The sequence below is a fragment of the Pygocentrus nattereri genome, chromosome 11 (assembly GCF_015220715.1).
Source record: "Pygocentrus nattereri isolate fPygNat1 chromosome 11, fPygNat1.pri, whole genome shotgun sequence".
Taxonomy (NCBI): Eukaryota; Metazoa; Chordata; class Actinopteri; order Characiformes; family Serrasalmidae; genus Pygocentrus; species Pygocentrus nattereri.
Window position 1 is genome coordinate 9,485,231 of NC_051221.1, and position 17,483 is coordinate 9,502,713.

General features: G+C 38.9%; 1 protein-coding gene across 2 annotated transcripts; it reads left to right on the plus strand.

Moving 5' to 3' along the window:
• Positions 1 to 343: 343 nt before the first annotated feature.
• Positions 344 to 14,834, plus strand: oscp1a (organic solute carrier partner 1a). Of its 2 annotated transcripts, none has more exons than XM_017715918.1 (11): positions 344 to 661; positions 2,160 to 2,189; positions 3,904 to 4,058; positions 5,867 to 6,034; positions 6,612 to 6,692; positions 9,063 to 9,166; positions 10,173 to 10,301; positions 10,854 to 10,923; positions 11,454 to 11,593; positions 12,441 to 12,501; positions 14,308 to 14,834. In XM_017715918.1, exons 1-11 carry the CDS (start codon positions 550 to 552, stop codon positions 14,425 to 14,427), a joined length of 1,170 nt encoding a protein of 389 aa, XP_017571407.1. In that variant the 5' UTR covers positions 344 to 549; the 3' UTR covers positions 14,428 to 14,834. The 2 variants fall into 2 exon arrangements, with proteins under 2 accessions (XP_017571407.1, XP_017571408.1); XM_017715919.2 differs by having other exon boundaries at positions 552 to 661; positions 2,160 to 2,259.
• The last annotated feature ends 2,649 nt before the right edge of the window (positions 14,835 to 17,483 follow it).

The window sequence follows — 17,483 nt, forward strand, 5'->3', positions numbered from 1 at the left end:
AAGGTTCTTTTAGTGTCCATGGTTCTAGATAGAATCATCTTCTTTACCCTTGAAGAACCACCTTTTTAGTTGCGTTCTTAAATGGTTCTCTGCATGGTGAAATGTCAATCTGTCAACCTTGGTGCTAGATAGAACCATTTTTTTAAATGTTCCATATAGAACCATATACTATCTGAATAACCAAAAAAAACATTTAAGTATAAAATGGTTCTATATAGAATTCATGGTTCTAAATAAAAATACTGCCTGTACTTAAGAGCCCTTGAAGAACCTTTTTTTTTTGAGTGAATTGATGACTCATGCCATTGTTTTCAGAAAGCAGCGCCCTCTGCTGGCAGCTCTGTCTCTCTGCAGGTCGGCTTCTTATCAGTGCTGCACTTCGGAAATAGAGAACCTATAGCGCTTTAAAATGAGCCAGACTTATCTCGCAGGAGCGGTTAATTTGTCGAGATAATGTGAATGTAGCTTCAGGGAAAGTACTGGTTTAGGAAGAAGCTGGGTCAACTGAATAGTATTTAATCTGATTGAGCAGATCCTCGAGCTGGCGCCATGTCTCTGAGGACGTTACCGTTACTCGTTATAAACATGGGCGGTGAAATGCTTTATATCTTGGACCAGCGGCTGCGAGCCCAGAATGAAACCGACGATAAAGCACTGAGAGGTAACTTCGTGAGAGATAGTTTACCCCTAATAGCTCCATATTCACTACACGACCTGCTAGCGAACTTAATCCCCTTCTATAGAACAGACTCAACTTGGCTTCGCAGTCGAACTCGCCGCTCCACCTTAAGAAGCGTGGCAGTTACTCTCTGTTGCCTCTGTCGCTTCTACACGCGCCTGACTGTAACTGCCGTCCCTGTTAAGGTGGGGCGGAAAATTCGAATAACAAGCTAACTTTCGCCTTTAGTTAGAACAGCAAACTCCCTCTTTCTCCCACTTGTTCACTGTTATTTTTCGAGAACCCTGTTTGTTTCGGTAGTTTGTTAAATATGTAAGTAATTATTGGCTTAAAAGCTTAGAAGATGGATTTTTAACACTACCAGTACTGAGCCGGTCGTGTTCACTTGGGCAAAATGCGCGCAGCCACTCGGAGTCCTGGAGTTACCATCAGTCTGAAACAAAACAAATCAGAGATATTTCTATACTTCTTACTTATTTCTGTACTTAATTATTTCTTCTGTCCCTCAGGTTTGTCTATTAATGTGTCCCCAAACTGCCAACTTAATAATGTACTCATTAAAGAGGAATTCAGGTGATAAACAACATCAGAATAATTCAGTTCAGTAGCTGAGATGTAAACAGAGCCATTCAGAGTGGTTTAGTGTAAAATGGTTCATTGTAGAGAAACTGACGCTTACCGATGTCTTTACAGTGGGGGTGATAGGAACCAGAGGTCACAGTGACTACAACACAAATATAGCCACTTTATCACCTTTCAAAACCACCAGTGAACCTACATGGGTCTCCTGAGTTTTGTGTGGAATATGTGTAATGTTGGTAATAGTAATATATTGCTAAATCTGCTGTAAGAAGTGTGACCATGCTGGGTGACCAGCTAAGCCAAGACTAGGTCTGTGCTGGATGTGTCAGCAGAATGTTTTGGTCTAGACTGCCCTGCATCTACTTCTTTAACATAAGCAGGTTTAAAATTTAGATTTTGCCTAAAGTCTTATCTAAAATAGTGTTTCAGGCACTGTATTCATAACCATTACATGCCAGTTTCTTAAGATATCTGGTTCCTATGTGACTGTAATTCTGACTGTGATTCATTTAACATCAGACCGTTCGGACTGGCTTGTTTGTGAATGTTTACATTTTAACCATTTAATAAAGCAGATATTTTAAACGTTTTTTTTTCCATTTTGATCCCTGATAGCGGTGTTTCTGCATAGCGTACTATACTGTCTATATGATGGGGAAATATAATCGTAATATAAAGCATTTTGCTTTTGCTTCTGACTGTACTTTCGAGTCTGTTCAGTAGCTAATCGATTAGCTGAATCGGATGTGTTTATGAGGGAAAACATGAAAATGTACGTAGTGTTGCACCCCAAGCAGTTAGTATTGGGATCTCCTGCTCTGTTACTTATTCACCAAGAATTTTGACTGTAATCTCCTGTTCACTGAAATAAGTTCAGTATTTTTCACACTGTTTGCAGGTTTTTGGTCAGAAGAAGACAGAAAAAGAGGTATACTGGTTGACGCCCCCGTGACTTAGTTTAGACCCCTTTAGATCCATCCTCCAGAGAACATGAGATGGTAACGGTGCTTTTACTGCTGTATTGCTGCTTTATTCTAAACACAGTGTGTTGTACAAGCACTCTGCTTCGAATTTCTGACATTGTACATCATATTTTATACAGAACTGTGCAAAAGTCAGAGCTCAAAACTTAAATTATTTCATTTCCAGTCACAAACAGCCATTTAGATATGAGTAATTAATTAATTAAAGCAGAAACATGTCTAACAGAAGAAGTAATATTAGAAGTTGCACTTTCTGCTACGATCCAAGTAATCAAACCCATTCAGTGGTGTTAATGGTCTGGACTCTGGGAGGGTCAGTCCATTATCAGCTTCTTTGTTTGGTGTCCGTCTCCTCTTCTCAGTGAGGTTCTTCTTGAACAGCTACACATCCTTTCAGACCCACAGCACTGAGTGGTCTTCTCACAGTGGAAGGATGGACAGAAACACCTGTGGATGTTTTCAGATCTGAAGCAGCTTGATTTTCTCCTCCCTCTCAAAGATGAAAGCTTTAAGTGCTGTTTATCTGATGGGGGCAGTGTTGGTGTCGACCAGGTCTTCCAGGTTGTTACCCATTTTTTCTGTAGGTTTTAAGCATTTTTTGAGCTCCAGATTTGGAAACTCCTGTTTTGTCACTTATTTTCCTTTGACATTGTCCTTCTTTATGCAAGTGGACTGTCTTGTATCCAATCTCCATTTTTTGTGTCCCTAGCTTTTACAGATATAACATGCTAGGGTTACACATTTTTTACATTTTCAAATAAAATAGTAAGTTATCTTAACAGTTACACATCCTTGAGCCTCAATTCAGCAATATTGTTTTTTAAACCCATCATACAGTAGTGCTTGTCCCTGCATGTGTAAAGGCTGAGGCCATATTTTGAAGAACAAAAAATTCAGCAATTTTAACTACAATAATGTATACATCATCATGGAATATATAAATGAAATGACAAAAGGAAACAATTAAATATTATAAAATATGTAATGAAAGTTGTGCTCCCTGGGAGTCGTGTCTCTGGTGTTACTGCGTAACAAAAAAAATTCTCACTTTAAATACTTAATTTAAATCACACTGATGACGTCACTCGACTTCCTTCTCCCTATTTTCCGAGGGATCTATGACGAAAAGCACATGGTGAGTCCACGGTGTCTTTTCAGTTATCAGAGATTTTCTCATTTAGCTCATGATTTCATATGAAGCCTTTAGCTGAAGTCACTGGTGTGGCCGACTTTATTCTTAGGTAACTGAAAAAATAGAAAACAAATGGATTAAATTACATATTTTCGTGGATTTTCCATGACTGTCAACATGTGGTTTGATGCTCTGTAGTAGCCGTTTTTCACTGAAAGTGTCACTGGTGTTACCTTTCTTATGTGTAACACCAATGAGGATTCGTAGCTCCAGTGACACCTATGGATAGATTAAAAAAAAGTGGACATTTCTGTAGAGTGACGCAAAAATTAATAACGGATTTGACTGGAAATGAAATAAATGAGAGGTGGTCTCTGACCTCGTCCAAGTCCTGTATAAAATGAGTTTTGCCATAGAAAGATATTCTACTTGTAGAAGCTCTCCTCACCTGTGGAGACGAATCCTGCTATACTCAGTGTTACGCTGTCTGTGTTTTTGACTGTGTTAATCTGTTGGAATGTGTGTAGTGCTGAACGATATAGTGCGCACCATGTTCAGTAAGGCTTTTTTGGAGGAGCTGATGAAGCCGCAGGATCTCTACTCACACAAAGCTTTACGCTGTGTGCTGACGCGGCTCGCGCACACCTCCATCATGAGGCTCAACCCTGCCAGCATGGACAGGGTGAGGAGCCTTTTTTATTATTAATAAAGTGTCATTAAGTGCCATTGAGTCAGTTCTGACTCCAGACGTCCATACGGATGTGTTTCTCCAGAATATCCGGTCTTCTGTTTGGGTTCTGTAGGCTTTTAATAGTTTGTTGGTGATTCTTCTGATTGTCTTTATCCATCATGTGACTGATCGTTGTCTTACCTTCAGCTGTTCCAAGCATAATGGAGTGGCTCTTTTCTTAGAGTTTGTCCAAAATAAAATATCTTCTTTGGTTATCTGGGTTTCAAGTGAGAGGTGAAGCTTGATTTGGACAAGTATTTTGTATTCCAAAGCTCTTTAAAGCTATTAAACAACTTTAGAAATGTGCAAAAACATGTTAATCCATTTTCTCCAATGATAAACAGTTGTGTGTGAAAGTTTGAACAGCCACAGTCATATGACCCGTTTTGTTAACTTTCTAAGTGAAAATAAGTTACAAAACATCCTGCACAGAGAGCTTATATGTGATTTTTTTTTTGCGAATTTTAGTAAAACATTCTGTTTGTTTATTTTAGATTAATATAAATGAATATAGTATGTGCCCTAACTGGCACATTTTATGCACAGGCAACATTTTATGTTTTGCTTTTATCCAATATGTTAAATTCAGCATATAAACAGTAACTGTGCATTAAAATGTGCATGTAATTTGTTCAGGGGCGCTCAAACTTTATATACAACTGTAACATGATATGTTAACATTAATCCAGCTTTGGTCAGTTATTTCTAGTGTTTCATGGTAAGAAGTTGTAGTTGTATTACTGCCTTTGTGCATAAATTGCTTTAAAGGGAAAAATATAAGATGTTTTTACTACGCAGAATTGCATAAAACTTATGAATGTTTACTGTACATGGGCTGGAGGCTAAGGAACCAGACCCTGGAGGGTCGTCGGTTTAATCCTCACAGTTGACAATACGTGACTGAGGTGTCCTTGAGCAAAGTACAATTTCCCCAATGTGGGACTAATAAGGGTCTATTAATCTTAATAAATATCACTTTTATTAAAACGAATTCTGTTTTTGTGAACACAGTGTAAGAGACATGTTTTGTAGATTTTCTACATGAAAATATGTTAACACATCCTCTACAGACAACAGACCTCACATTTGAATGCACAAATATTGTTTATATGCCGAATTTAACATATTGGATAAAAACACAACATAGAATGTGGCCTGTGCACATTTTAGATTTTATGTTTCATTTTTTGTTTAATTAATATGTTAGACTCCGCTAATGAACTGAAATTGTGCACCAAAAGTTAGAGAAAAACTCCATGTTTAAGTTTGTTTTTCCTGTAGAGGAGCTATGTCAGGTGACATCAAGTGCACATACAATCAGTACAAAGTATTTTTAAAATGTCATTGTCAAAGTTTATCTCATCAAATATGTAAAATATGCATGAACTCTTTGTACGAGTCTTTTTTTGGCATTATACAGAATAAAAAGTGTAGTGCTGTAGAGGATCCAACATATACATTAATCACCAGAAACACGCTTTTGTTATCAGACACATTTGCTGTATTCTCTACAGAGTCTTCTTTTATTGCTATTTACAGAAGTTCTAGCTCATTTGGTTTACATGTTTGTATTGTACATGTAAACTGCATTCACCACCAGACATTTTCTTATTCCATAACATTTTTATAGTGGGCTGTTGTTTACAGTGGGCCAGAGGGGATCAGATGCTTTGCGAATGACATATTATATATACTGTCATCTCTCATATTGTTATACCTCTCTGGGTTTTTGCTGCTTGTTTAACTGTGTATATCTGCAGCTGTATGACCTGATGACGATGGCGTTAAAGCACCAGATCTTGCTGTGTCCACGGCCGCGAGATTTCCTCCTCATCTCCTTTAATCACATCGACGCAATCAGGGAAATGGTCACAGACAGCCCCTCCCTCGTTAACCAGATAAATGATGCACAGCGTCAAATCATAGAGGTACCTGTACACTAAGCACACAGCAATAGTTTCCTCTGTTTTAGATTCACCATTTGACAGCAGACTCAGAAGATTTATCAGTTGATTCGTTAATTGACTGATTCATTCATTCATGCAAGGGTAGATTTTAAGGAAAATTGAAATACTCTATTGACACTGTTTCCCTTCACCCCAAACACAGTCACACGCACCCCTGGTTGCGTTTCACTGATTTTCTACTTGAATCTAAGTTCTGCTGCACATTTTAATACAGTTACTGTTTATTTACTGAATTTTAACAAATTGGAATGTGCAGTATTAAATGTGGCATGTGCAAAAGCTACACTGCATTTTATATTTTATGTAAACTTGGCTGCTGCCGTGTTCGATTGATGTAGAAAAATGAAAATGGAAAAAATTGAGATACGTGTGTTTATACACGTATACACGTTATACACACACACACACACACACACACACACACACACACAACAAAACCTATCAATTAATTAGAGAAGTTCAAACTTTTGCTTAGGGGCCTACAGTAACTGTGTGTGATTTAGAGTGTATTCATCTTTTCTCTCTGGTTTTCTTTCAGATGTATACACCCCTATCAGATGGTGAGCTTCAGCTCATGAGGCAAACCCTGCTTGCTCTCTTTCAAGACTTTCACATCAGGGTGAGGTTTTCATTAATGAGAACTGTAATAGTTCATGATCTGGGTCATTCTACAGAAATGTCCATTTTTTATCTTTAACAGATATATTACACTTGAAAAACATGTTAGTTACAATTTATTTCTTTTTTTAAATAGAACAATAAGTTATTTTAACAATTACACCTTAATGAGTCATCAATTTAGCAATATTGGTCTTTAAATAAATTAACTAGAATCCCAAGCACCACAGAAGTGCTCGTCCCCACAGTCATGTGTGAAGGGTGAGGCCATATTTTGAAGTAAAAAAGCAATTTTAACTACAACATGACTATGGAATATATGAATTAAATGACAGAAAGAAAACAAATGGCAAATAAATATTATATAGTATGTAATGAAAGTTATTATATAAGGAGTCGTGTCATTGGTGTTACTGTAAAACAAAAAATGATTAAACTTATTTTGAAGTAAAAGTCACACTGAGGACATCACTTGACTTCCTTTTACCTGTCTTCTGAGGATCTATGAAGAAAAACACATGGGGAGTCCACTGTGTCTTTCAGTTATCAGAGATGTGTGAAAGTTTGAGGCTATTTTGTGTTGCCTTTGTGAGCAACTTGGGTTAGAAATTTTGTCAGGATTAAAATGTCCAGTATAATATTCTCAGAATTGCATTTGAAATGGACACTATTGCAAACAGAGACTGAACAGTGAAATGGACAGTTTTAAAAACAGAGACTGAACAGTGAAATGGACACTATTAGAAACAGAGACTGAACAGTGAAATGGACACTATTAGAAACAGAGACTGAACAGTGAAATGGACATTTTTAGAAACAGAGACTGAACAGTGAAATGGACACTATTAGAAACAGAGACTGAACAGTGAAATGGACACTATTAGAAACAGAGACTGAACAGTGAAATGGACATTTTTAGAAACAAGAGACTGAACAGTGAAATGGACAGTTTTAAAAACAGAGACTGAACAGTGAAATGGACATTTTTAGAAACAGAGACTGAACAGTGAAATGGACACGTTTAGAAACATAGACTGAACAGTGAAATGGACACTTTTAGAAACAGAGACTGAACAGTGAAATGGACACTATTAGAAACAGAGACTGAACAGTGAAATGGACAGTTTTAAAAACAGAGACTGAACAGTGAAATGGACACTATTAGAAACAGAGACTGAACAGTGAAATGGACACTATTAGAAACAGAGACTGAACAGTGAAATGGACATTTTTAGAAACAAGAGACTGAACAGTGAAATGGACACTATTAGAAACAGAGACTGAACAGTGAAATGGACACTATTAGAAACAGAGACTGAGCAGTGAAATGGCACGTTTAGAAACAGAGACTGAACAGTGAAATGGACACGTTTAGAAACATAGACTGAACAGTGAAATGGACACTTTTAGAAACAGAGACTGAACAGTGAAATGGACACTATTAGAAACAGAGACTGAACAGTGAAATGGACACTATTAGAAACAGAGACTGAACAGTGAAATGGACAGTTTTAGAAACAGAGACTGGATAGTGAAATGGACACTTTTAGAAACAGAGACTGAACAGTGAAATGGACAGTTTTAGAAACAGAGACTGAACAGTGAAATGGACACGTTTAGAAACAGAGACTGAACAGTGAAATGGACAGTTTTAGAAACAGAGACTGGATAGTGAAATGGACACTATTAGAAACAGAGACTGAACAGTGAAATGGACAGTTTTAGAAACAGAGACTGAACAGTGAAATGGACACGTTTAGAAACAGAGACTGAACAGTGAAATGGACAGTTTTAGAAACAGAGACTGGATAGTGAAATGGACACATTTAGAAACAGAGACTGGAGATTAAGCCTTTATAAATATTTATATACAGTGGGGTCCAAAGACTGAGAACATTGAAAATCTGTTTTTTTTTTTTTTTGTTTTTTTTTATTTAAACTTTGGAAATAAACAACAACGTTTTAGGACCCTTAATTATATGTTAAAAATGTGTTAACTTGTATTATGTACAACTGTACATATACACATAATCATATGCAGTATATGCACAATTATAGAAGTACATTATAGAAGACCTTACAGACTGATGAGATCACCTCCACCGTCTCATTTCCAGGGTGTTCTTCTAGCTAAGCATTATGAATGGAAGTATATGTGAACCTCCAACAACTAAGAGCTTCTAATGACTCTAAAGTAGAGTGATGTGCAATCGAACATGTCACTTCACCTATCAGTTTATCTGTTTATGGACCGGTACAATTTTAATAAATTTTCTCTTTAAAGGGATAATGAATAAGAAGTATTTTAACAATTAATTTAAAAGTGCAGTTGTGTCGTGCTGTTTTGAGGATGTGACATTTGTTCTGGTAGGTGTCGATCTTCCTGAAAGAGAAGATTCAGAACCCAGACGGCCGTTTTGTATTGTCTACTTCAGGTCCTGTCCCGCACGGCTCGGAGGTCCCAGGCTTAATCAGGTAAACTGTAGGGGTCACGTAACCAGATGCTGGACTCCGTCTTTATGGTCTGTATCTGACTGTATGTCCAAAAGTTTGTAGACCCCTCATCCAGCATTTCTTCTCTGGCTTCTTCACTACACACATAGTTAAAAATATGGTTCTTTATGGGTTCTTTAACAAAGTCAGTGGTTCTGTATAGAACTGCGAACACCCAAAGAACTCTTTGCATGATTAAACGGTTCTTTGTAGCATGAAATGGCTCTTCAGACTAATAGAGAATGGGCTGTAAATGTTTCCATATAGAACCCTTGTAAAAAAAAAAAAAGCACCCCAAAGAGTTCTTCTATTGTTACGAGAACCCTATTGGGTGCTATATAGATTCTGTATAGAACCCGATCTATGGCACATTTGTGCATATTTTTTCCATGAATCTGAAAAATCTTTTCATAATGCAATAATCATGCAAAGGGTTCTTTGAGTCTATGTAGAACTATTTTCTTGAAGAGACCTTGAAGAATCATGTTTTTAGGAGTGTAGTGGTCACCAGTTTTCAGTGTTACCCATATCTGGTTTTCATAGATCTCACTATTTCTCACTGTTACTCTGATAGGCCTCTAATAGTAGTCATCATTGATCATTAGTGAATCTAAATATTTCTTTCTAACGACAGGCTGGGCTTTATACCCTTTTAACTGTTACTTGGCATTGAGCACATGTGCCTTAGGCTCATGTGTGTCTCCTCCATTTTATTGGACAGTGTTTTCCAGTAGAGATTACACAAGCTGTATTAGCAACGATGCACAAAAGCTGACAAGAACTGTTGTAAATAATAATTATAGTATAGAATTTACAGTGTATAAAAACTCAAATCCTTATGAAATATCTGAAATACCTAAAAATGCCTTCTGAAATATCTAAAAATGCCTTTGTCTAGTTAAACATTTAAATCTATGTGATAAAAGTTGTTGTTGTGTATGAAATAATACAGACTCTCTTTCTCTATCGCTCTCTATGTCTCTTTTAGGTGGTTTAACAGCAGAGGCAGGGAGGTAAGAAGGCGAGAGTTTCCGAGCGGAGGCTGTTACACCAGCGCTGTGCGAGAAGGTTCATTCGACATTTCTGGAGACCGAGTTACACGCCTGGGCAAAAACAAGTAAACGTTACACTGCTTACTTTCTAAATGGGTCATTAAGCTCTTGGTGTCTTTATCAGGCATTTATGATCCTTACGTTGGATGTGCCTGTGTGTGTGATGTCCAACCCTTTGGAAGAATGGTAACCAAATTCAGCACAGGCAGTATGGTGGTGTCTTCACTTGGCAATGAAATGAAAACAAAATGCAAGATCACAGATGTGTAAGCACACCGTGCAACTCCTGCGCTGCCCGGTAGAAAAACACCAGTTGTCCCAGACCAACATCCTGTAGAAGAATCTTAACAAATAAAAACAACACTCTCTCCTGAGACACAGACTCAAAATACAGCACTGAACAGCCACTCAGCTGCCTTCTGTTTCACATGTATGTTTGGTTCAAGAATGTTTTCTGGATTTTGTATAGCCAGTTGACAACATATTCGATATTGAATTGTTGGAAAGTGGTTCTTTCATAACATTTTGGAGCTAAGAGCCTTCAGGAGCCTAAGAAGCTGGCTGTGTCTGTTCAGTAATATCTGCTCAGTGACTCTGTGATCTCTGTTTTTGCGCAGGTACAGTGCGACCTCAGCTGAAGACACCCGCACCTCAGACACCTCCAAAAACACTTCTAAAGCCAAACAGGTAAATCTATAACCCCAAACTGTCCTTCAAGCTGATTAATACCATGGCTTTACTGTTTACATATCGTCGCTGTTGGGACAAAACCTCACGTCATTTTTTGTTGTTGCTTTTCCTTTTTAACCGTTTAGATTTTCACGGTCCATAGTGAGTAGAAATGGTCCAAAATAACTTTGTTGCATTGATTTACACTAAAAGATGAGTTTTTCTTTCTCCTGTACACTTTTTTGGGATATGAGGTTTTGTTTTGACAGTGACAGTATGTTCCTCCCTGTAGGTTTCACCTTCTACCCAAATACAAATTAGCTGTGTTTCGGTCATTAGCTGGGCCAGGCGTGGTGGATGAGATAAGATTTTTTTCAAGTAACTTCGGGCCATTTGTGTTGGCCCATTCATCCACACCGTGCTGTGAAATATTCCCACAGTGTAAAATACAGCTATTGTTTCCAAAAATATTCAAACTGAAAAACATTCCTTTTACAGTGACAGTGTGGTTTGAGGTGTAGTAGTTACATGTACCTGTGTACAAACAGGAGAGTGTGGGTCCCAACCCTTTGGCTAAGGAGGAGCTGAATCTACTGGCTAAGCTGATGGGAGGGATGGAGGTGTGGAGTCTCGCGCAAGCAGACACAGGAATTAGGGTGAACCTGTTCCCCACAGACGAGGATGACGGGTAAGAAACGCACATCAACCCAGAGCATTTAAAAGGGGTGTTTGTGAAAATACATTTTCAGCACAAAGGCAAAGAATCCAACTAAAAAACAGACACAAAGACACAATATTAATTTAAATAAATTAAATTCGACAAAGTCCTGTCCCAAACTTTTTGGACAAATTAATTGCTCACTGACCAGACGACCACAGCATCAACCTTTGCTCAATTCAGTCTGGCAGTGGCCTCTCCAGTACCATGACTTCCATGGCAGGGAGAAGAGAGCAAGGAAGCTGTTTCCCAGAGATGCTTCACTGGGGAGCTCTGCCATTAAGCGGGGCTGTTAAACCACAGACATTTGTAGTTTGTGTCACCTTATGAAAAAGTGATCGAGGCTGGTTCGGAACATTGGTGGTGAAAAAAATTATCCTCCATGTCGGACCACGGAAATCATACATGTTGAATTTTAGGGAATGTTCACATTTTTAAAGTGATTGTCAAGGTTGTTAAAGCAAAGTCACTCTCCGCTTCCATGGTGCAGCCATAGATGTGAAAGTTGTCGACATTGTGACCCCTGGTTCCTATCACCACCACTGTAAAGAAATCTGAGTCTGTCTTTACAGAGAACCATTTCACACCACACCACTCTCAATGACTCTGTTTACATCACAGTGATTGAATTGTACAGGAATTTTCAACACTCCAAAACCCCTTTAAACAGTAATAGGGAACTGAATGAAGATTTGTTCTTGGCTCGGTGTAATGAAGGACGGTCAGACCTGTCAACATGAACAGCTGTTGAATTTTGATCTCGTTTGACCCAAAAATGCTTCTGATTCTAAACTTATGTTTGAACTTATCTTTACAGGGGAATCTCAGTGGGGACAGATGAGCCGTCATTCGGTGTCATAAATATTCAGGCAACAAAGGTAACGTCCTGTCCCTGGCAGGCTTTAGGCCTACATTTGAATAACTGCCTTGTGTATGTCATCTTACTGGGTGAATGTTCATCGCTGTAGGCCGTTGGTGTTCTACTTAGAGCTATGAGCCATCCGTCAGTGTCACCAAATCACAGGCTTTGACCTAACTCATCTCAGACGTCTTCTTTAGTGCCAAGCCCATTACACTGTCACTAAATCAAAGTTACAGTGAATACATTCTATGCAAACTAAGGTCATTATCTGATTTTGCAAATACCAGATTATAAAGTGGTTGTGTATACAGAATAATACAGTATAATATATGGTGATTTAAAAAGATGCATCCAATTTCAAAGCGGCATATTTTTACAACCGAGTGCTGTGAGTGCAGTGACGCTCCAAATGCTCAATCGAGCCTGGGATGAATTTGACTCTGGTGTTGATGTCGTCCGTACAGCTGGAGGAGGTTCATACTGAGCACTTGTAAAATTACATAATAAACTTTATGCTCATTTAAACTATTTACAGTTTACTGCATTGTTCTGTAATGATTTACAAGTGGGGCAGTCATGGGCTAGAGGTTAGGGAACCGGCCTTGTGACTGGAAGGTCATCGGTTCGATTCCTAGAGCCAACGGTTCATGACCACGGTGTCTTTGGGCAAGGCACCTAGCCCTCCACTGCTCCCCGTGTGCTGTGGATAGGGCTGCCCACTGCTCTGGGCAAGTGTGCTCACTAGTGTGTATGGGGTTGTTTCACTTCACAGATGGGTTAAATGTGGAGGTGAAATTTCCCAATTGTGAGGGGAAGGAAGGAAGGAAGGAAGGAAGGAAGGAAGGAAGGAAGGAAGGAAGGAAGGAAGGAAGGAAGGAAGGAAGGAAGGAAGGAAGGAAGGAAGGAAGGAAGGAAGGAAGGAAGGAAGGAAGGAAGGAAGGAAGGAAGGAAGGAAGGAAGGAAGGAAGGAAGGAAGGAAGGAAGGAAGGAAGGAAGGAAGGAAATAAATTGGGTGAATCTCTTTGAATCACGCAGTATTTACCATTAACATGTGTCTTGAAATTCATTTTAAAAATGGATTTCAGCCCATTAATCAGGTTTTCTGAATCAATCAAACCCATTCAGTGGTGTTGAGATCTGGACTCTGGGATGGTCAGTCCATCATTCAGCTTCTTTGTTTGATGTTTCCGTCTCCTTTTCTCAGTGAGGTTCTTCTTGAACATCTACACATCCTTTCAGACCCACAGCGCTGAGTGTTCTCACAGTGGAAGGATGGACAGAAACACCTGTGGATGTTTTCAGATCTGAAGCAGCTTGATTTTCTCCTCTCTCTCAAAAATGAAAGCTTTAAGGGCTGTTTGTCTGATGGGGACAGTTTTGGTGACGACCAGGTCTTCCAGGTGGTTGTTAGGTGTTCAGTTTTCTTTGAACGCCAGTGCTCATTCCTTATGTGGGTGGATTATCTTCTGTCTAATCTTCTCTGAGCCCTGCCTTCCACCCAATGACCGGTGGGATAGGCTTCAGCAACCCCCCGCGACCCTGAGGGAGAAGCGGCTTGGAGAATGTGTGTGTGTGTGTGTGTGTGTGTGTGTGTGTGTGTGTGCGTGCGTGTGTGCGTGTGTGTAATCTTCTCTGAATATCTTCTGAAAAAATTGTCCTAAAAACCTGTCCTTAATGGCAGTTTTAACTGTAAATGAAATAAATGACAGGTGGTCTGTTCTGCACAGCGCTGTAGGTGGAGCTCATAAAATGAACACTGGATGTACAAAAGAAGTGTTTCTAGTAAAGTGGACGGTGTGTCTGTCACTCTGTCTTTATCCAGGATCATCAGGCCAACACTGAGCTGACTCGCATTGCAGCCGAGTTCACCGAGCAGCAGGACCAGCCTGAAGGACCCAGCAACAAAGGCGATGACCTGCTGGCCATGATGGATGACCTCTAAAGCAAAATCACACACATTTATGCATGTGTGCTTTGTGGACAAATTATGGTTTGGGAATTTTTAAAGCATTTGAGGAAGATTAACAATATTTTATACAGGCATCCTGCACATCTGTGCCACAAGTGAAAATATAAACTTTGTCAGCTTTGTTTCAAACAACATTTGTAACAATTCAGGCAAAACTAACCCCATAGAAAGGGGTTAACTGGCTCAGGGGGTAGAAAAGTGTCTTAGTACTGCTGTGTTGTTTGACCAAATGCATAAATATCTGAATCAAAATGAATGAGATTAGTTTAAAAAGAGGGTGTTTTGAACACATTTCAGAATGATAGCATTTAACTATTATATTTCTACTACATCTTCAGTAGGTTTTCGATGAATCAGTGAATAAAGCCTTTGAAATATCATTTGTTGTGAATTTATATGACAGATGTGGGCTTCTCTCATGACGTTCTTATTAGTTATAACATAGCAATGATGTCTCAGATATTGGGCAGCGTATTCATAATCATTTCAGGTGATAACTTACTGAGAGGGAGCTTTTAGAGGTGGACGTCTGGTTCCTATCACCACCACTGTGAGCAATTCTGACTCAAAACGTTTCTCTAGAACAGCATTTCACACCAAACCACTCTGAATGACTCTGTTTACTCCTCAACCGTTTAATAATGCAGATACGTAAACGCTGCTGGGCTGAAGATCTTATTATTCCATTTAAAGGGGTGGGGAGTGGGTTGAGAAACATTGCCTCCTTTACACTTCTTCCAAACCAAACATCTTCTCGATCCACATTATGCATGTGGGCACATCAGCAGAGCAACGTCCCTTGTTATTTAACTGGAGGAATTGAGTGTTGACCTGATGAAGTGAGCTTCCTGTGTTACGTGGTTGTTCATTGTTCCCAGTGTGCTCAGCTGCACACCCCTCACTGCACTGGTTTTTGTCTTGAAAGCAGATTTTATTGTCCTTAAAATGGGCTCGAAATAGACAATAAGACAAGCTCTCTGGCTGATGTTCTTCTGAGAATCTCCACTTGCCTTGACATTCCCAGAGACAACTCATCACCTAATCATGAAGTGCTTTACCCCTTAACTGTCCAGGGTCCACCAGCAGGCCCAGAGCTTTTATCACACACACTTCTGTAACCTGAGAATAGCTAAACAATAAGCCTTAGTATGTAATAAGCCTGAGATTTTAATGGGTTTAATTAGCCTGTAGGGCTGATGTAAGATGTGCTTCTTACATTACAGCATACATTTGTAACTGTTCTGCTTCCTTCTATTCATATTTCACTGCTGATGTCCATGTTTACATTTACACTTACAGCATTTGGCTGAAGCTCTTATCCAGAGCGACTTACAATCTGATCACTTCACACAGGTAGGTGAAGGTGTTGGGAGTCTTGCCCAAGGACTCTTATTGGTGTAGTGTAGGGTGTTTACCCAGTCAGGGGATTGAACCCCAGTCTACAGCGTAGAAGGCAGAGGTGTTACCCCCCAATCCTACACCAACCCATTTCATGACCACATATAATCGTTTTCTCCCAAATATCAGAAGCAGAAACATCCAGACCTCAACATCACTGAATGTGTCTGGTTTCTTGGATGGTGAGGAGCAGAAAATGATAAACCTATTGCTATTGGAATCCATAATAAAGGCAAATAATAAAAATTATATAATTGGGTGCTGATAGGAATTTAGTCTGGCATAATTTAGTAATTCACTGTCATTTTCTGTGAATTATGCTTTAGGTTATTTCCCTGAAGTGTGGACACCTTGTAAGGGCCCTTTTGGAAATTAAACAAAGTGGGTGGTCTCTGCACAGTACTGTACCCTAATGATCTTGAAAATGACCAGAATGTTCAGGGTGACCCTACACACTTGAAAAGTTGGTTCTTCAAGGGTTCTTTAGTAAAGAAAATGGTTCTGTATTGAACCATGCACACTCAAAGAACCCTCTGCATGATTCTTTGCATTGTGAAATGGTTCTTCAAATTGATGGAGAATGTGTCGTATTTTTGAAAAGTGTTCTATATAGCACTAAAAGGGTTCTTCTATCGTAACAAGCCTGATATCATAACAACATGAAAATCCTTATTGGTGCTATATAGAACCCTTTTAAAAAGGTTCTATATATACATCGCATTGTCCATGAATCTGAAGAACCCTTTCACGATGCAAAGAACCCTTTAATCATGCACTTGGGTCTGTGAGTGTTCATGGTTCCATATAGAACCATTTTCTTTACTTAAGAACCCTTGAAGAACCATCTTTTTTAGTGTGCATGTTACTTATGGAAGGATATGAAAGTCATCTAGTGCTCATTAAATTAATCAGATTTCATGTTTAAGTGTCATACTGAGCACTTGTAAAATTACATAATAAACTTTATGCTCATTTAAACCATCATAACTGACTGTATAAAAGTCTTGGCTTTATATATATATATATATATATATATATATATATATATATGTGTGTGTGTGTGTGTGTTGTATAGAAAGCTTTCATAGAAAACACGCTTCTCTCGCTGCTGTAACTGCTTGTGATGCCCTCTGGTGGCGAAAGGCTGCAACTACAGACTGCACGTTTCTACACTAGCCGTCAGAATGAGCTGCTCACCATGTTGTGCCACACATTCCAACACGTCAGTGGGCGATTTCATCCAGTGAAGATTTAAAACCACGTTTTTCTTGCGGTCTTGAAATAAAAACGTTTGATTCAGTACGTAAACCTGCTTTTTGAATAAGGAACAGCCAATCAGAACAGAGATTACTTACATATATCAGTCTTAAAGACGCAGTTATCAAACAAAAAGCGTTTAACTGTAAGTAAAAAAAAGAGACACAGAAAAAAAAAATAGCCAAAAAATGATTCTAACTTTGTGGTACATAAAACCATACAAAGGTCATTAGCGTACAATCTTAAATGGTGGCTCTTCAAGGGTTCGTTAGTAAAGAACATTGTTCCATTTAGAATCATGAGTTCTGTGTAGAACCATTTGCATGCTTAAATTGTTCTTTGCATGGTGAAATGGTTCTCCGGATTCATGGTGA